This window comes from Nomascus leucogenys, chromosome 16, assembly GCF_006542625.1.
Source record: "Nomascus leucogenys isolate Asia chromosome 16, Asia_NLE_v1, whole genome shotgun sequence".
NCBI lineage: Eukaryota > Metazoa > Chordata > Mammalia > Primates > Hylobatidae > Nomascus > Nomascus leucogenys.
Genome location: NC_044396.1, coordinates 68,590,965 through 68,611,746, shown reverse-complemented (window position 1 = coordinate 68,611,746; position 20,782 = coordinate 68,590,965). Strand labels below are relative to the sequence as shown.

Below are 20,782 nucleotides of genomic sequence, written 5' to 3'. Positions count from 1 at the left end.
TGTCGCCCAGGCTGGAGTGTAGTGGCGCAATCTTGGCTCACTGCAAGCTCCGCCTCCCGGGTTCACACCATTCTCCTGCCTTAGCGTCCCGAGTAGCTGGGACTACAGGCGCCCGCCACCACGCCCGGCTAATTTTTTTGTATTTTTAGTAGAGATGGGGTTTCACCGTGGTCTCTATCTCCTGACCTCGTGATCCGCCCGCCTCGGCCTCCCAAAGTGCTGGGATTACAAGCGTGAGCCACTGCACCCGGCCCCTATTGATTTTTAAAACTTTATTTTTGGGTTATGGACTTTTTTGGGAATTTGAAGAATGACAAAGTCTTTTTTTTTTTTCTTCCCCAGGGAAATGTCTTCAAGTACGTAGATAGAAAATATTGCTGATGAGTTTAAGAGGTTGGTAGATCTTTTCAAGTGCATATCTGTCCTTCAGGTTTGAATGTTTGCTTTTAGGGCTTGCACACTTTGAGAAGTATGCTTTTCGATATAGAATACTGGGTAGTGTGAATTTTAAAAAAATATGTCTTTTTGGGCAGGGAGATGGTAAATATTTTAACATTTTCCAATTTCTTTGAATTTGTTTTACGTAAACAGGCTTTTCTAGGAACAAAGTATCTATTGTCTAAATAATCTCATTAAATTCCAAAATACTGTAAACAGGAAAATTCTAAGCAGTATACTTTGTCTTCAACAATAATACAATTTAATTTATTTTTGGTGACCTAGGTTTATTAAAAACATGAGTCAATAGATATTTATTTTATATTATACGTAATAGATAGGGTTATAGTTGTGGTTCTTAGCTCTTTGGGTATTATAGCATCTCAGGGGATATTTGAACTCTGAAATTGAGAGTAAAATTGGGAGTCTGCGCCTGTATGAATTGTTTCTTCATCAGACTTTTAAAGTATGTACAGTTTTGTTCAGTTAAGGTATTTATATAAAATAAATTCCACCTTTTTCTTTTCTTCTTTTTTTTTTTTTGTGAGACGGAGTCTTGCTCTGTCGCCCAGGCTGGAGTGCAAAGGCACGATATCAGCTCACTGCAACCTCTGCCTCCCCGGTTGAAACGATTCTCCTGCCTCAGCCTCCCAAGTAGCTGGAACTATAGGCGCATGCCACCACACCCAGCTCATTTTTTTGTGTTTTTAGTAGAGATGGGGTTTCACCGTGTTAGTCAGGATGGTCTCAATCTCCTGACCCCGTGATGCGCTGGCCTCAGCCTCCCTAAGTGCTGGGATTACAGGCGTGAGCCACCGCGCCTGGCAATTCCACTCATTTTAAATGCACAGTTGGATGAACTTTAATAATTGTAAACAATTGTTTAACTGCTACCACAATCAAGGTTTATTAATAGAATAGTTTCCCCACTTGGAGAGTTTCCTGGTATCCTTCTGCAGTCAGTATTTGCCTTCTCACCTTGGCCCTAGGCAACCACTTATCTATCAGCTTCCTGTTACTATTGTTTTGCCTTTTCCAGAATTTCATATAAATAAAATCATATGTGTAGTACATAACATTTTAACTTCTTTCACTTTGCATGTTTTTGAGATTCCTCCTTGTTTTGTCTGTTGGTATTTTATTCCTTTTTATTTGTGAGTATAATTCCATAGAATAGATATACAGGTTGAACATCCCTAATTGGAAAATCCAGAATTTGAAAAGTTCCAAAACGTGAAGCTTTTTCAGTGCTGATATGATGCCACATTGGAAAATTGCATACCTGACTTCATGTGATGGATTGTTGTCAAAACAGTTTTACACCACACAGTTTATTCGGGGGTCTCCAAGGGAAAAAAGACCCTTCCAGTCTCCTTCAGCTGTGTTATGTATTTTTTTTTTCTGCATGCCCAAATTGGCCCCTGCAAGCATACCTGCAGAGCATAATAAAGTGGAGGCTTGATACATCAACAGCAGATTCCCCACCATGATCCACATGGGGCCAAGACGACCTATCTGCATTACTCATTATGTGGTGGTGGTGGTGGTGTTTTGGCTTATTCTCTGCTCTGTGGTGTAAAGATAGGGTTGAAAATGCAACTATTCCAAACTCTAAAACACTTGTGGTCCCAAGCATTTTGGATAAGGGATACTCAACCTGTGCTGCAGTTTATTTATTCATCTGCATTGGGTGGTTTGGGTTGCTTCCGGTTTTTAGCTATTATGAATAATGCTACCATGAATATTTTTAGACATGTCTTTGTGTGGATGTTTTTATTTCTCTTGGGTAGATTCCTGGGACTAGGTATAGTCATTTGGTGCGTTTATGTTTAGCTTATAAGATACTGTAGTTACTGTTTTCCGCTTTCGCACCAGCAATTTTCATAGAGTTGAAGCTTTTTAGAAAGGTCTCAGTTTCTACTTTCGTGGCTCAGCCAAGTTCAGAACTCCATATCCTGACCCAAGAACAGAGATTGGATTATTACTCAGCTCCTAGGTTTTGCAGATTATATCTGTGTCTGATGTATTTTGAGGTATGGCTGCATTAACTTGCAGGTCCTGAAAGTCCAGTGTGTTTCTTAAAAAGTTTTCTTTTTACCTCTGAACTTTATTGGAGTTGCAACCTTTATTAGAGGAATTCTGGTGTTAGCTTCACAGACATGCCTACTAGGTGAAGATTGACCCTGACCCTGGCATTAGGAATACGCATATTGCTAATTAAAAGCTATGGTAACTTTTCCTGAAAGGATTTTACTAGTATATTGTGTTTTATAATTCATTAACAAAAAATAAATGAAATTGGTAGTTTTGAATTACTTAATGTTATTTTAAGATATAACTTCCTGCTTGGCATGGTGGCTCATGCCTGTAATCCTAGCACTTTTGAAGGCCCCGGGCGGGTAGATCACTTGAGGCCAGGAGTATGAGACCAGCCTGGCCAACATGGTGAACCCCGTCTCCACTAGAAATACAAAACAAACTTAGCTGGGTGTGGTGGCGTGCACCTGTAATTCCAGCTACTAGGGAGGCTGAGGCAGGAGAATCACTTGAACCTGGGAGGCAAGGTTGCAATGAGTTGGGATTGTGCCACTGCCCTCCAGCCTGTGTGATAGAGCGAGATCCTGTCTCAAAAACAGACAACTTTCTGCCGGTAGGTGGGGTAATTATTTATCTACCAGTTCTTTTAGTAAAAACGTGAACGTGTATCACTCCCACCCTAGTGCTTATCCATCTAGAGGCCTTTTTCTTCCCCTAAAATACAACTTGTGTGCTTTATGAAATGTAAATATTAGCATTTTTATTTAAGAGATTAAAAATCCATAGTCGTCAAGTATTCTCTTCTCCCAAGTTTTCATAGGGCTGATGGCTTGTTCTTCAGTTCTGTGGTCAGGTATCCTCTCAGAAGCCCTTCCTGGATCCCCCTAAGTTAAGGCTGCTTCCCTGCCCCTCCTCGTTACATTTCCCCTTTACTTAGCAATTTCCACAATCTGTAATCACATGAATTTTCCTAATTGTCATTCTAGAATAGCGGTTCCTAAAGTGTGAGGATCTTGGACACCCTTTTAGAGAGTCTCCAAGGTCAAAACTTATTTTCTTTTTATTTTTTTTATTTTTTTTATTTTTTATTTTTTATTATACTTTAGGGTTTTAGGGTACATCTTATTTTCATAATAATACATAATTTGCCATTTTTACTCTCATTCTTTCACGACTCTTTAATGGAGGTTTCCAGATGCTACATGATGTGTGTGATATCATAAAGGATTGACTGCAAGAACAGTTGTGATTATCCATCTGTTTTCTGTTAAACCAGATATTAAAAAGATTTACAAAAATGTAAAACTATGTTTCTCCTCTCCTGGATTAAATTTTTTTGAAAATGTAAATTTTTTACAAAAATATGAAACATTGTCATTCTTATATCCTGATAAAATTACCTTGTTTTATAAAATATTTTTCATTAAAACATAGTTTATATGAGCATGTAATGCATTTATTTTTAATTTTTTTCAAAGCTTCCAATAGAGGTTATTTTTAAGAGAAATAAATATTTCAGACATTTCTTGGTTTGAATTTCTGATATGCGGATATCACTGTATAAGATTTTTGGGGGCCCATGAAAATTTTAGGGATTTTAAAAAATTTTCAAGAGGTTTTTTTTTTTTTTTTTTTTTTTTTTTTTTTTTTTTTTTTTTTAATTTTAAAGGGCCGTGAAATACATGAAATATCTTTAGTCTTTGTTCATGGTTTCTGTCACACTGTTCCCCAAACCTTTAGGATTTCCTGAGTGATAGGACTGTCTTTTATTCATAATGCTTTTTCTTTGATCACACCTGAGTTAATGCTAATGAGGTGATTTGGGTCAGGCCCCTCAGGATGGAGCTGGTCACCCAAAAGAGCAAGTGATTAGAGGGTTGGAACCTTCAGCCCCACTGACCTCTGGGAAGGAGGGTAGGTGGGCTGGAGATTAAGCTCCATTAAGCTCTGTAAAAACTCTTGTACAAGATTTGATGATCTTTTGGGTTTCCAAACACTTGGAGGAGCTGGGAGGATGGAGGCCCAGAGAAGCTCTGTCCCCTAACCTCCAATACTTTGTCCTATGCATCTCTTCATCTGGCTTTTCATTTGTGTCCTTTGTCATGTCCTTTATAATAAACTGATAAATGTAAGTAAAGTGTTTCTCTGAGTTCTGTGAGTCATTCTAGCACATTATTGAATCTGAAGAGGGTTTTGTGGGAACTCCTGATTTATAGCTGGTTGGTCAGAAGTACTGGAGGCCTGGATTTGGGATTGGCATCTGAAGTGAGGGCGGTTTTGTTTGTAGGACTGTGTCCTTAACTTTTGGAATCTGACACTAACTCCAGGAAGATAGTGTCAAAAATTGAATTAAATTGTAAGATACTCAGCTGGTGTTTGGCGAATTGGAAGAATTACATGGTATAGAAAGAACCCACACATCTGGTGTCAGCAGTGTTGTGTGAGAATAAAGAGAAAGTGTGTTTGAGACTTGCTGTTCTAAAAATATGAGCCCCATGAAAGTAGGACCTATGTGTTTGATTTAGTTTCATATTCCCAGGGCCTGGCAGAGGTGACTGATCTGAAAAGTCACTCAGTAAGTATCTAAGTGAATGAAAGAACGAATGAATGAGGGAATGAAAGAAGTCAAAATAACAAGCCTAGTGATTCTATGCAGAAAGATTTCAAATCTTTCTGTAGTTACTGGTCTATGCAGACATGTTTGATGGGAAATTATTCTAGTTCATCAAAAAGCTTTAATATTTATTTTGGTGAAATTTGAACTGTTCCCTGTCATGGAACTGAGTCTTTGATATGATTTTGATAGAGAGGTCTTAGAGATTGTGTTAAATCTTTCCCTTTAGGAAGGATGAAAGATTTTACCTGCCATTCTTAACTCTTCTAAATTTTAGATTTATTGACTTACAATGTTATTTATTTGGCTATTTTAGATTGGTATTTATATTTTACCCTATAATACAGAGAATACTTGTCATAGAAGTTAAATCCTTTCTTGCTTTTAGATTTTTGGGCAAAGATAGGTTTTCATTTTTTTTTTTTAAAGCCAGACACTTTAAAAAGTAGCATTGTGTTCATTAGAGATGGCATATAGTCTGCTTTGCTTTTTCAAAGTTTGCACTGAATAGTGAACAATAGTAGAAAACTGTTCCCTTCAGGGTAATTTCAGCAGACAGGACATCTGTTTACTATCTTGCAGGTTGGGATTCCTTGAAGATCTGCCCAACTTGAGACTGTGTAAACTTCAGAAACCTGGGAAACGGTTGGAGAGACAACTGACCTAATCAGAGAACAATACTTACTGTTTAGGGCACATAGAGTAGGTTAAGCATTTAAACCCAGAACATGACAAAGTTTCAGAAGGTGTAGAAGAATTTGATAAGTTAGGTTTCTACTGGCAAGTTTGCTTCTGTCCCTTGAGGCATAATTCATAGAAGAATCCTCATTTACCCACTAATTTATAGGATAAGTAAATCTAGTCAGCATCGGTTCTTAACAGTCTTAGATACGGGGTCAGATCTAAGGTGTAAGTCTTACTGTGCTGCAGAAAACATGAATGTTTCAAGGTGGGTTGCTGGTATTACCTTCCCTCTTGTTTATATGCTGTAGAGATTCTTCCAACTAGGGCTTGAATTCCTATTAGGGTGATATTTATGCTTTTATAGACAACATGTTCACTTTTGGGTCTGTATGTCTCAGTGCCTTCACTTTTCAGCAACCCACGAAGTCTTAGAGGAAAGGAAATTGGGGTTTGACCAGCAGTGTATTGTAGTCACCTGAGGAGTTACAACAAAACAAAAACAAAGGAAAGCTAGGCTGTGCAACTTTATTAGAAGTTAGAACTAAATAGGATGTTAGAGTAAGTTGGAGAACGTAAAACCAGACACTGCCTACCAAGACCAGTATAGGAACCCAGTCCGTATCAGTTAGCTGAATTTCAGGAGTGTACTCATGCATTAGTATACTTTAAAGCTCCCCAGATGGCTCTAATGTGTATCCAGAATGAGGACCCCTCTTCATTTATCTAAAAAAAGCTCTTTAGGTGATTTTGCTCAGCTGAGAATGAGTAAATAGGGCTCCTGAGTGTATATGTGTCACAAATGTGGGGTCATTTGTGATACATATAAATAAAATATATATATAACAGGAGAGCGTTTTTGTTTTGAAGAATGGTTAAGCTTTCCATGTGTCTTTTTCAGCCTTGCTGTTATCAACATATTTGGTGCACTCAGTTTGGTATCACTCATTTATTGTGAAGTAATTAGAACTGCTTTGGACTCAGAAGTCAGATCTCACTTCCCTGGCTGAATTCCCTGTCAGCTTATCTCTGTTTCCTTATGTAAAATGGGAAAATAATATAACTGACCTCAGGGTAGTTGTAAGGATTAAATGAGTCCTTGCATGTAAGACAGTGGAGTGCTTGACATATCATAAGTGGTAAGTGTTTGCCATTCATTCCTTCAGCAAAATATATTTTGAGTATCTTTTATGTGCCAGTATCTGTGTTAGGTGTTGAAGATGTGGTGAATAAATCATTCTTTCATTTTTATGGGAACATTTACGAGGGGAGACAATGAGCACAACATGGATTCTATATTAAAAGATACTTCAAATCTGTGAAACTTTGAAATATATATACATGGCAAATTCTTGGTTATCTATGTAGAATAGCAGAAGTATGTATGTCATTTAGTTATATTTAATCAGGAATTTCCTTTCCTTTTAACATCTAAATCAGTGTCTGCAACCTTTCTGGCACAAGGGACTGGTTTCGTGAAAGACAGTTTTTCCATGTAGGGGGTTGCGGGGATATGAGAGGATGGTTTCTGGATGACACTGTTCCACCTCAGATTGTCAGGCATTAGATTCTCCAAAGGAGCATGCAACCTAGGTCCCTCGTATTTGCAGTTCACAGTAAAGGTTTGTGCTCCTATGAGAATCAGTGCCACTGGTCACCTGACAGGAGACAGAGCTTAGGTAGTTTACCTCCCGCTATGCAGCCTGGTTGCTATCAGGCCACAGAGCAGTACCGGAGCAGTACCTGTCCGTGGCCTGGGGGTTGGGAACCCCTGCTCCAAATGAATCCTACTCTAAGGCATTTCCATGACATTACTTCTTGAACTAACGAATTGAGGTTTTAGTGTGTATGTAGGAAGTAGGATGATCATAAAATGTCACAATGAAGAATGAGCTAGCTTAGTTTTGATAATAGTGATTTTTTTCCTGAGTACTTTATGAGATTATATTAAAATGACAAGATCATAAATATTAAAGTTGGAAATTATTTTAGTGATTGAGTCTTTCCTGAATGCTTTCTTTTTTGGACAGCATTCAGTACTAGAGAGAATTTATCCTTAGAGTGGATATCTTCTTTCTAGAAACTATCACCTGTGGTCCTGAGGTTTTGCCTTCAAAGTAAGACTAATCCTGTAGCAGCCAAAGAACTCTTCAGTGTTTGGAAAGTGCTTTTTTTGAGTGTCCCTTGCCTAGAGAGAGATTTGCATTAATTTTACTGGTTTTCATCACAGGATTTTAAGCTTTCTGTCATGTTATTACCCTTTTCTGTGGATTCTTACTCATGCCGATTGTTTTTTGTGCTTTTCTCATTTCTTAGTTGGGTACTGTTACTGGTAAGTTTTCTCTTGGGTCATTGTAAAGAACTGAAGATAACAGTTCAGTGACGTCAAAAGAGTGAGATAATTATTTCTTTTACTTGGAGCACTGTATTCTATTGATACTACATAAAATTGCATTGGCTGTTGGGCAAGCATGTCAAGCCTGGTGTGCTGTTTGGTTACATTATCCTTACTGATCCCTTTCGAATTCACTTTTGTTAGAGTTAAGACAGTTTTCAATATAGTTTGAACTGTAATAACTTGTTTTAAAATATATTAATAATTTTTTTGTTGCTGTTTTCTTCGTAACTGAAAATGAGGTTATTTTCACCTGGCTTCTTTATGAAGCTGTGCTGGTCCTAGTCACCAGTATTCCCTTTTGCGTATGTAGGAATCAGCTGTTTAGGAATCACTTCTAGAATTTGAAGAACTATGTTAAGCTCATATATCTTCTAGTATCTCTTGTTTACTTTGATTTCAGTAGTGGTTTAGCAATCTCATTAGTAGGGGTAAGTATAAAGGAATCTAGGTAACCTAGATGAATTTGTAGTTGTGTTTGTAATAACTCTTTCTCAGTTTAGTTTATCCCATCTTAATCACCCATGTTCTATTTTTTAAGTGTAGAAATAATTTTTCTTGGCAGAGAGGTATGTTGAATAAGCATTAAATAGTTATTTTATTGACAAAAATCAATAATATAGGTCATTTATTGAGCACTTACTATGTGGCAGACTCTGTGCAGAGAACTCTATACTGTGCCATTTTTAGTAGTGTCAGTAATGCTATGAAATAGTGCTATTTTGCAAATTAGAATCTAAGGCTTGAGAAGATTAAATAGCTTTCTCAAGGTCACAGCTAGTAAATGCTGGAGCTGGAACTCATACCCATACTTGTATGACTCATCAAGTCCATTTTTGTCCCTTTCAAGAAGTGGAGAGGTCTTTCATACAGGAATGTATAGGTTGTGCACTTTCATTTCGTAGTATTGAAGGTCTGCCAATCTTATTAGTTGGTGTTACTCCATTTTGAGCTCTTTTCCCTGCTGACTGCCTGCTCTCCTTTGGAGTTCTGTATCTTACTGGTGTAGTCTTTTTGGGTCTATTCATAACACAGTTTTTACTGCATGTCTGTTGTCTGTTACTAACTGGTTATTTTAATTATCAATTTAGTTACTAATATGAAAATCATCTCCTAGGTTTAAACCTAAAACTGGGTTTAAAAACCTACTTTTAAACCTAAAACTAGGTTTAAACTAGGTTTAAATCTTGGCTCTACTACTTCCTAGATGTGTGACCTTTAGCCATTTACTTAATTTCTCTCTGCCTCAGTTTTCTTATCTATAAAATAAGTATAACAGTACCTTCGTCCTAAGGTGGTTGTGAGGATTACATGGTAGGGTAATACATGTGAAATAATTAGATTATTGCCTGTCATATAATGTTTAGTAAATGTAATGTGTTGCTATTAACCGGTCATTAATCAGTTTCTTTTTTTTCTTTCATAATTGGTTTATTGGTTGTGTTGAGGATCAGTACACAGACATTTCAATTTGTACACAATTCTTAACATATATACTACAAATCTAAAAAGCCATGTGTTGTAATTTTTAAAGTTATTTCAGTGACTTTCCAGCTTAAAATTGGGAAGCAAATTTTCCATAAGAGGCTGTGAAGTACCAGTATCTTCACATGTTAGTAAGCTGTTACATAGATTTCACCAATTCACAATATAATACCATATAGACTACATACTCAAATTTTCAATCTTCCACAGCACATTAACGAAGTTAATTAGAAAAGCAGGACTACCACGACCAAAGATGTTACAGTGCACACAATTATGACAGGGAGAGCCATGATCAAAGAGTGTTTTTCTTTAGGAAACAATTCTACTAAAAAATAATGTGGGAATGAAAGTAATTTAAAATGTTCAAGACATTAAATGCAGGACTGCAACTCCATATTGCCATTTAGTATGCTTTGTATTACAGGATATAAAAACTAACCCCCCAATTATGGAGTGTTAAGCTGACACTCAAGACAGTCAAACCCTCCCATAATTCAGTATCTCACACAAACTTGTGTTTACAAAATAGTTGCTAACAGTATTCCTCTGGGTTGTACAAGAAGGGAAATAGGGACCACTGATAAGATACAGTGTGTTATGATATCAGTCAAACTTGGCTTCTTTATCTCTGGCGTCATCAGAGGCTGGACTCTTCTCAGTTTTAGTTTCTTCGTTTTGTGCAGGTAAATTTCTTCAGTTTCCTGGTTAGCCACTTTGGCTTGTTTTCCCTTTGCTCCCCTTTTCCCTTTGTTTGCACTTTTTTGTCTGAAGATTTATCCTTTCCTGCTGCCTTTTTTTAGCTTCGTTTCCACTTTGGCGGGAGCAGGTGTAGCTGACAACCGCATTGATTCTCTCTTAGGCTGTTTCTTCACCATCCCTGTGGCTGAGCTGACCTGTGGGCTCAGGCTGCACACAGAAGTAGCTGCTCACCCTGTGTGTGCCTGGCCCACCCATTATTTAGTTTCTAACAATAATATATTTGTTTTAAATGAAACACTAATAACGTACAAATAAATTGTCATTTTCTTGTTAGAATTATTTTCCCTCTGAGAACTTTACATACAATTTTGAATGTGTTGCCTTTTGGGTCTTCAGGCCATGGGCTTATATTAAATATTAATGCTATTATTGTTAATATGTGCCAGGCACTATAAAAGGCACTTTACATATATCAATCCCATGTTGTAGGAATTATTAATGATTATTATTATTGCAGATTTTAATTGCTTGTCCACCTGTGCACGGTGTTACCTCTTTTATCTTTATGGGAATATTAAAGGAGAGAGTAGTATAAGACCTGGTTATTCCATTAGAGGTTGCTTAGTGAATCCTTCTGGTTGCGGAAAACTAGATCATGCTGGAGACTATACCAACCAGATTCTTGTTGGATACGTATGTGTACGTGTTCCCATATTTGCATCCTCTGACTATGGAGGTGATCTGTTGAGAAAGGCAAAATGAGAATTTATCAGAAGGCTCTGCTTTCAGGTGTCCCGATAATTGAGACCTTTATCTCTGTATCTTACTGATAGTTTTGTCATTTATGTGTCTATTAACAGGAACACTTTCTCAATAATAGCCTCAGGTTGAGGGGGTATTCTTTGATTTGGCTGAAGGAACTCCTGGATGCCAGACCATGGGGGAGCTTTGATTTAAGAGCATAACTGCTGTACATGGATGTTTTTGACATGTAGTCAAACTCCTGGAGTTTCAGATCTGCATTTAGATTATGTGAGCTTTATTATTTATGTAAGGCTAAAGGAAAGGATTTGTAAGACATTTATTTATTCCTCTTTATTAATTTGTGGTTTTGCAAACCTAGTACAGTTTATTTTGTTTTTTCTTAGAAATAAAGGAAATCATAAACTAGGATGGTTGTTAAGCTCCCTTCTGTGTGTGTATGTTTTAGGTGGTATTAAAGATAATCAAACATTATCAAGAAGAAGGACAAGGAACCGAAGTTGTTCAAGGAGTGCTTTTGGGTCTGGTTGTAGAAGATCGGCTTGAAATTACCAACTGCTTTCCTTTCCCTCAGCACACAGAGGATGATGCTGACTTTGATGAAGGTAAGGGTGTTCATCACAGGTGTGTCTTTGCAGTGCATACAAATGGATATTAACACAGGTCTCACCATAACTTTTGATAATGTGTGAATTGGGAGTCTGTCAGGCTAGCCTACTTCACTTGATATCTGATACTTTGGGAAAATTATATAAATTCTGGGAAATGAGGGTTTATACCATCGACATCATTAGTTTGGCCTTTACTTATTTGGAATTTGTGATTCTGATTTGTCATAGATTGGATAGGAACTGTGCTGATGTTGACTTTGTCAACATGAAATCAGCTTGCTAAATAAAGTTTTGAGGGACAAAGATCATCCTTATGTGTCTGGTATCCATTCCCTTCTATCCTGTTTTGATTAAGTCAGTGTTTAGAAAGAGATAGAATTCAATTTTCTGCTTCAGAAAGAAGATACTCCTCAAGCATTTCAGAAATATTTTATTTTTGTACTATAGGTGTAATTGCTTTGTTAGCAAAGGCTGAGAGTAGTTAAAAGCTCACATCAAAGGCTAAAATCAGCATCTAAAAGATTTTTTAAAAATCAGGTTGAAAATAACTTCTCACTTATTTGAAATCTCAGATTTCATTTTCTGTGTAACTTTTTATTATAAAAAGCACATAAAAATTTTAAGTATACATTACAGTAATGTTAAGTATATGCATATTGTGCAGTAGGTTTCTAGAACTATTTCATCTTGCAAAACTCAAACTCTATATCCATTGAACAATCCCTTTTCCCACCTCTTTCATTCCTGCAACCACTATTCTACTTTGTGTTTCCAAGAGTCTGACTACAGATACCTCATGTTAGTGGAATCATATGGCGTTTATTGTTTTGTGAGTGGCTTATGTTATTTAGCATAATGTCCTAAAAGTTCATCCATGTTGTAGCAATGACAGGATTTTCTTCTTTTTTCTTAAGGCTGAGTAATAAGTCATCATCTGTATATACCACATTTTCCTTACCCAGCCATCTGTCGATGGAAGTTTAGGTTGCTCCCACCTATTGGCTATTGTGAATAATGCTGCAGTGAACATGGGTGTGCAAATATCTCTTCAAAATTCTGTTTCCATTTTCTTTTGGATATGTACCCAGAAGTGGTATTAGATGGTAATTCTATTTTTAATTTTTTGAGGAACTTCTGTATGTTTTTTTAATAGCAGCTGCACCATTTTACATTTCCAACCTTGCACAAGGGTTCCAATTTCTTAATATCCTTGTCAACACTTGTTATTTTCTGTGTGTTTGATAATGGCCATGTTAACAGATGTGACGTGATCATCTCATTGTGGTTTTGATTTGCATTTCTGATGATTACTAATGTTGAGCATCTTTTCATATGGTGATTTGTATATCTTTGAAAAAATGTCTGTTCAACTCCTTTGCTTATTTTAAAATTGGAGGCTTTTTTTTTCCTGTTGAGTTGAAGCAGTTATGGATACTAACCTCTTATCAGATACGTGGTTTGCAATATGTATTTTCTCCCATTTTGTAGGTTGCCTTTTTACTAGGTTGATTGTTTCCTTTGCTGGGCAGGAGTTTTTACATTTGATGTACTCCCATTTGTCTGTTTTTGCTTTTGTTGCCTGTGCTTTTGGTATTGTATTGAAGGTATCAGTGCCAAATCCAGTGTCATGAAGCTTTTTTCCTCTGTTTCTTGGTAGTAAGTTTCAGGTCTTATGTTTAGGTCTTTAATCCATTTTGAATTAATCTTTGTACTGTATACAAGGTAAGGGTCCAGCTTCATTCTTTGGCATGTGGATATCCAGTTTTCCTAGCACCATCTGTTGGAAGAGACTGTCCTTTCCCATTGAGTCATCGTGGCACACTTGGAAAAGATCACTTGACACCATATATGCCAGGGTTTATTTCTGGGCTCTTTGTTTTATTCCGCTGGTCTGTATGTCTGTCTTAATGTCAGAACTACACTTTTTGGATTACTCCAGCTTTGTAATAGGTTTTGAAGTCAGAAATTTTGTTCATCTCATTTGAGATTGTTTTGGCTATGCAGGGTCCTTTGAGATTCCATATGAATTTTAGAATAGATTTTTCTATTTCTACAAAAAATATCATTGTGATTTTGATAGGTATTGCATTGAATCTGTCTTTGAGTAGTATTGACAACATAATAAGATGAAGTCTTCTAACCTCTGAACATGGCTTTTCTTTCCATTTATATGCATCATCTTTTAGCAGCGTTCTGTAGTTTCAGTTTACAAGTGTTTTGCCTCTTTGGTTAAGTGTATTCATAAGTATTTTATTCTTTGTGATGCTATTATAAATTGGATTTTTCTTAATTTCCTGTTTGTCATTTTCGATATGACTTTTAACTGATCACTTTAACTTTGATAGAATGTTACTTGCTTCATTTGACTTCACACCTTCATAGTACCTTGAGCATATAATAAACACAAAGTGTATGCTTGTTAAATTGAAATATTTTGCAGTTTGTCTGCAAAGCAGGTTTTCATTAAAGTAATTCCTCTAGAAACTAACCAGGGCTACTTTTGTTCTAGGCACCTGAACACTAGCATACTTGGATTTTTTAAACCTTTATGCAGTGTGCATCTTTTTTTTTTTTTAAACTGGCTATGCTCTCCCTATTTCATTTGAATTACCTCCTACAGAATTAAGGTTGAGATTTCTCTGCAGTTCTTTCTGGCAGTATTAGAATATCTCTATTTCTCTATACATGCACATATCTGGGGGTACTTAATTATATTTAAATAATCACTAGTTTAGGTCTGGAAAAGAAGAGATTGTTAATGCAGTTTCTTTGGTTTACAAGTGAGGAGCTTGAGAGGTTTAAGTTTTTTGTTTGGTTACTGGGTTGGTGGCACAGTTGGGAGTAGAATCTATTCCAGAACAGTTAACACTGTCACACAGTTTTCTCAAGTAATTAATTTTTTAAATAACATTCTTGGTTTAGAATATGAAGAAATAATATTCATTGCAATTATGGTAGGCGAACGAAACAAAATATATTACTAATTCTAGATAATTGGAAGCTAACTTCTTTTACGAGCTTGAAATACTTGAATTGACCAATGTTTTATTTCACAAACGTGTACTTTATTTTTTAAATTTCTACAAGCTCTTTATTTTCAAAATCTTAAAAGAATGTTTATTTCAAAAGTTTCACATGGAGTAAGAAGCACAGATTATTACCCTAATTTTACAGATTGGAAAACTGAGAACAGAAGAATAACTGTGTGTTTGGATTTACATAGGTAGACTTTGCGAGAGTAGATTTTTAAAAAAAAAACGATCATTTAGGACCTTGTAACTGATAAGAAAAACAAAACCTCAATTCTTTGGTTTTCCTGCCAGTTTTCTCTGCTTCTTCACTTGGGTTAGAGAAAAAGCAAGCTCCAGAATGTACACTACATGCTGCTATTTGTGTGAAATTTAAAAAAATATAATACTACATACTGATAAAAGATATATACATATGTAGTAAGAGTATAAACATGCATGAGAATAATAAACACCAAATTCAGGGTAATAGTTACCTCTGGAAGGGGAGGCATAGAGGGGACACAGAGGACTTCAGCTTTATTGGTAAAATTACTTAAGTTGGCTAGCAAGGACACAAGTGTATGTTATTTGTGTTAGTCCATTTTCACGCTGCTGATAAAGACATACCCCACACTGGGTAACTTACAAAGAAAGAGAGGTTTAATGGATTCACAGTTCCACATGGCTGGGAAGGCCTCACAATCATGGTGGAAGGTGAAAGGCATGTCTTACATGGCGGCAGGCAAGAAAGAAAACGAGAACCAAGAGAAGGGGGTTTCCCCTTATAAAATCATCAGATCTTGTGAGGCTTATTCATTACCACAAGAACAGTATGGGGGGCAACCGCTCCCATGATTCAGTTATCTTCCACTGAGTCCCTCCCGCAACATGTGAGAATTATGGGAGCCACAATTCAAGATGAGATTTGGGTGGCGACACAGCCAAACCATATCATTCCACCCTGGCTCTTCCCAAATCTCATGTCCTCACATTTCAAAACCAATCATGCCTTCCCAACTTTTCCCCAAAGTCTTAACTCAGTTCAGCATTAACTCAAAAGTCCACAGTCCAAAGTCTCATCTGAAACAAGGCAAGTTCCTTCTACCTGTGATCCTGTAAAATCAAAAGCAAGTTAGTTACTTCCTAGATATGATGGGGGTACAGGCATTGGATAAATTCACCTGTTTCAAATGGGAGAATGAGCCAAAATGAGGGGGCTGAAGGCCCCAGGCAAGTCTTGAAATGCAGTGGGGAAGTCAAATCTTAAAGCTCCAAAAGTGATCTCCTTTGACTCCATGTCTCACATTCAGGTCAAGCTAATGCAAGAAGTGGGCAGCTCTGTCCCTGTGGCTTTGGGCAGCTCTGCCCCTGTGGCATTGCAGGGTACAGCCTCCCTTCTGGCTGTTTTCATGGGCTGGCATTGAGTGTCTGTGGCTTTTCCAGGTGCATGGTGCAAGCTGTTGGTGGATCTACCATTCTGTGGTCTGGAGGACAGTGGCCATCTTCTCACAGCTCCACTAGGCAGTACCCCAGTGGGGACTCTGTGTGGGGGCTTCAGCCCCACATTTCCCTTTTGCACTGCCCTAGCAGAGGTTCTACATGAGGGCCCTGCCCCAGCAGCAAACCTCTGCTTGGACGTGCAGGCATTTCTGTACATCCTCTGAAATTCAGGCAGAAGTTCCCAAACCTCAATTCTTGACTTCTGGGCACCTGCAGGCTCAACACCACGTGGAAGCTGCCAAGGCTTGGGGCTTGCACCCTCTGAAACCAAAGTCCAAGCTGTATCTTGGCCCCTTTTAGCCATGGCTAGAGTGGCTAGGATGCAGGCCACCAAGTCCCTAGGCTACACACAGCAGGAGGGCCCACAAAACCAGTTTTTCCTCCTAGGCCTCTAGGCCTGTGATGGGAGCTGCTGCTGTGAAGGTCTCTGACATGTCCTGGAGACATTTTTCCCATTGTCTTGGAGATTCACATTTGGCTCCTCATTATGCAAATTTCTGCTTGAATTTCTCCTCAGAAAGTGGGCTTTTCTTTTCTATCGCATTGCTAGGCTGCAAATTTTCCAAACTTTTATGCTCTGTTTCCCTTTTAAAACTGAATGATTTTGGCCGGGCGCTGTGGCTCATGCCTGTGGTCCCAGCACTTTGGGAAGCCGAGGCAGGCGGATCACGAGGTCAGGAGATCGAGACCATCCTGGCTAGCATGGTGAAACCCCGTCTCTACTAAAAAAAAAAATAGAAAAAATTAGCCGGGTGTGGTGGCGGGTGCCTGGGGACAGCTACTGGGGAGGCTGAGGCAGGAGAATGGTGTGAACCTGGGAGGCGGAGCTTGCAGTGAGCCGAGATCGCGCCACTGCACTCCAGCCTGCGTGACAGAGCAAGACTCCGTCTAAAAAAAAAAAAAAATGATTTTAACAGCACCCAAGTCACCTCTTGAATGCTGTGCTGCTTAGAAATTTTTTCTACCAGATACCCTAAATCATCTCTCTCAAGTTCAAAGTTCCACAAATCATTTAGCAGTCTCTTTGCTAAAACATAGCAAGAGTCATTTTTATTACAGTTCCCAACAAGTTCCTCTGAGATCACCTCAGCCCGGATTTTGTTATCCATATTATTATCAGCATTTTGGTCAAAACCATTCAACAAGTCTCTGGGAAGTTCCAAACTTTCCTACAGTTTTTCTGTCTTCTGAGCCCTCCCAGCTGTTTCAGCCTCTGCCTGTTATCCAGTTCCAAAGTCACTTCCACATTTTCGGGTATTTACAGCAGCACCCAACTCTTAGTGCCAATTTACTGTATTAGTCCGTTTTCACACCACTGATAAAGACATACCCGAGACATGGCAATTTGTAAAGAAAAAGAGATTTAATGGACTCACAGTTCTACGTGGATGGGGAGGCCTTACAATCATGGCAGAAAGCAAAAGGCATGTCTTAGATGGTGGCAGGCAAGAGAGAAAATGAGCATGAACATGCATGTTAAACATTTAAATGAAAACATTTAATATTTTTTCAATGTAAAAATTTAAATTTAAAAACATTACAACAATTCAGGTTTTTAAAATTTCAATTTAAAAAAAATTTAAATTTAAATCAAACAATTGTAAATGTTAAAAAATATTTTAACAGCCCTGAGATAGAGACTTAAGTTTAGCATTAAGTAATAAAAATTAGGCATTGTCTTCTGTGTACTGTATGTAAATTGACTATGATTAGTTGTTAATCTGCACAGTTGAAGGTCTTTTCAGTCCCATTTTCCAGAATTAGGATACTGATGTTTAGTGACATAAATAACTTATCAGAAATCATTTAACTAGGAATTGGTAATATAGGGACTGAAACTGGTAGCTGGCTGGGTTCCAAATACCATGGTTTTTCTACTATAATATATTGTTCTTAGACTGTTAGTGAAGTGTGTGCCAGAGGTTAAAGGATGTTGAGTGTAGGTCATTATTCCGTATCTGAAATCCGCTTTTTGTGTAAAACAAGTAAATAAGTTTTTCTTGGTCTGCCTTTAGAAATTAATGGGAATTGTCATTTTTCTTATACATGTGAAAAATCTACAACAGTCTTCTTTAGTTTTTCTTAATCTCGTGATAGATTTAAATTTTAGGTTCTTTCACCTAACCCATATATTCTTTTTTTTTTTTTTAAATATTTGCATTGATCTCTCCATTTTATTTTTCATGAGAATTTAAAAAATATTCATAAATTTTCTGACAACCATTTACTCCTCAACCCTTTAGAATGACTGTTCTTGGTGATGGTAACATTCCCTCTTTTTTATTTGTGTGCTGTCCTCTATCTGGCCTTTTTCCTGGATGGCTATGCTTTCCATTCAAACATTTTGAGGGTGGACTTTCCCATATTACATTCTCTCCATTTAAATGTTTCTTCTTATCCTTTCTACTCTTTCTTTTTCATCTCAGATTATTCATTCCCTATAAACATTTACTTTTTTTTGTCTTCCAGAGCCTTGCCATAGTTTCTCTAAGAAGTTGGTGAGATATGACAGGCTTGATGGTGATAGGCACAGTTTCCGTTCTAACTGTAGCTCTGAAAAAATGCCGAGTTAGTAACTGTGTCTTTTATTCAGAATTAAAGGGCCCATTATTATGCAGTTGATATTTCACCCAACTCTGATTTGAGAGAAGATTACAAACTTGCCAAGTGCTGTTTCTCAATCCATTGTCCTCACAAAGACAGTGAATTCTGATATGATCCAATGGTCAGTTATTAAACTAAGGCTCCTTCCTCCTGGCCTCGAATGTACTGTTCATGTATTTCTAGATATACAGATATTGGACATAATTATTTCTGTCTTCATTTTGTTTCCCACCATAGTAATTTTTCTTTATTCTTTTGTGTTTTTATCACAATTATCATTTTCAATACAATGTAACTCCTAACTTTTTTTTCTTTTTTGGGGGAAACAGGTTTTATTATTAATTTTAATATATATATTTTTTATTTCAATAGGTTTTTGGGGAACAGGTGGTGTTTGGTTACATGAATAAGTTTTTTAGTGGTGATTTCTAAGATTTTGGTTCACCCATCACCTGAGCAGTGTACACTGTAAGCAGTGTGTAGTCTTTCAACCCTTACCGCCCCCCGACCCTTTCCCCAATTCCTCAAAACCCATTGTATCCTTCTTAGGCCTTTGCATCCTCATAGCTTCGCTCCCACTTGTGAATGAGAACATATGATGTTCGGTTTTCCATTCCCGAGTTACTTCACTTAGAATAATGGTTTCCAATTCCATCCAGGTTGCTGCAACAAATTATTTTGTTACTTTTTATGGCTGAATAATATTCCATGATATATATATATGCACCACATTTTCTTTATCCACTGATTGATTGATGAGCATTTGGGCTGGTTCCATATTTTTGCAATCGCAAATTGTGCTGCTATAAACATACGTGTACAAGTATGTTTTTTGTATAATGACTTCTTTTCTTCTTGGTAGATATCAAGGAGTGGAATTGCTGGATCAAATGGTAGATCTACTTTTAGTTCTTTAAGGAGTCGCCACACACTGTTTTCCATAGTGATTCTGCTAGTTTACATTCCCGCCAAAAGTGTTTTCTTTTCACCCCATCCAGGCCAACATCTGTAATTTTTTTTTTTTTTTATTATGGACATTTTAGCTAGGAGTAAGGTGGTATTGCATTGTGGGTTTGATTTGCATTTCCCTGATAATTAGTGATTTGAGCATTTTTTCATATGTTTGTTGGCCACTTGTATATCTTCTTTCATGTCCTTAGCCCACTTTTGATGCAATTGTTTTTTTCTTGCTGACTTAGTTTGAGTTCGTTGTAGATTCTGGATATTAGTCCTTTTGTCAGTTATATAGATTGTGAAGATTTTCTCCCACTCTGGGTTGTCTGTTTACTCTGCTGATTATTTCTTTTGCTGTGCAGAAGCTTTTTAGTTTAATTAAGTCCTGTCAGTTTATCTTGGTTTTGTTGCATTTGCTTTTGGGTTCTTGGTTGTGAAATCTGCCTAAGCCAGTGTATTGAAGGGGTTCTCCAATGTTAGCTTCTAGAATTTTTATGGTTTCAGGTTTTAGATTTAAGTCTTTGATCCATCTTGAGTTGATTTTTGTATAAGGAGAGATGAGGATCCAGTTTCATTCTTCTATGTGTGGATTGCCAATTATCTCAGCACCATTTGTTGAATAGGGTGTCATTTCCCCACTTTGTGTTTTTGTTTGCTTTGTCGAAGTCAGTTAACTCTTTAAGTATTTGGCATTATTTCTGGTTTCTCTATTCTGTTCCATTGGTCTATATTCATGTTTTTATACCAGTACCATACTGTTTTGCTGACTGTGGCCTTACAGTAGTTTGAAGTCGGGTAATGTAATTCCTCCAGGTTTGTTCTTTTTGCTTTAGTCTTCTTTTGGCTATGAAGGCTCTTTTTTGGTTCCATTTGAATTTTAGGATTGTTTTTTCTAGTTCTGTGAAGAATGATGGTGGTATTTTGATGGGGATTGCATTGAATTTATAGATTGCTTTTGGCAGTATGGTCATTTTCACAGTATTGATTC

At 37.2% G+C, this 20,782-nt stretch overlaps 1 protein-coding gene across 1 annotated transcript in view; it reads left to right on the top strand.

The window, feature by feature from the left end:
• The window catches only part of EIF3H (eukaryotic translation initiation factor 3 subunit H), a 110,205-nt gene that overhangs the window by 19,939 nt on the left and 69,484 nt on the right, over positions 1–20,782 (top strand). The window contains exon 2 of the mRNA XM_030795175.1: positions 11,563–11,719. Within this exon, the coding sequence (XP_030651035.1) occupies positions 11,563–11,719 (157 nt within the window). The remainder of the gene's footprint in view (positions 1–11,562; positions 11,720–20,782) is intronic.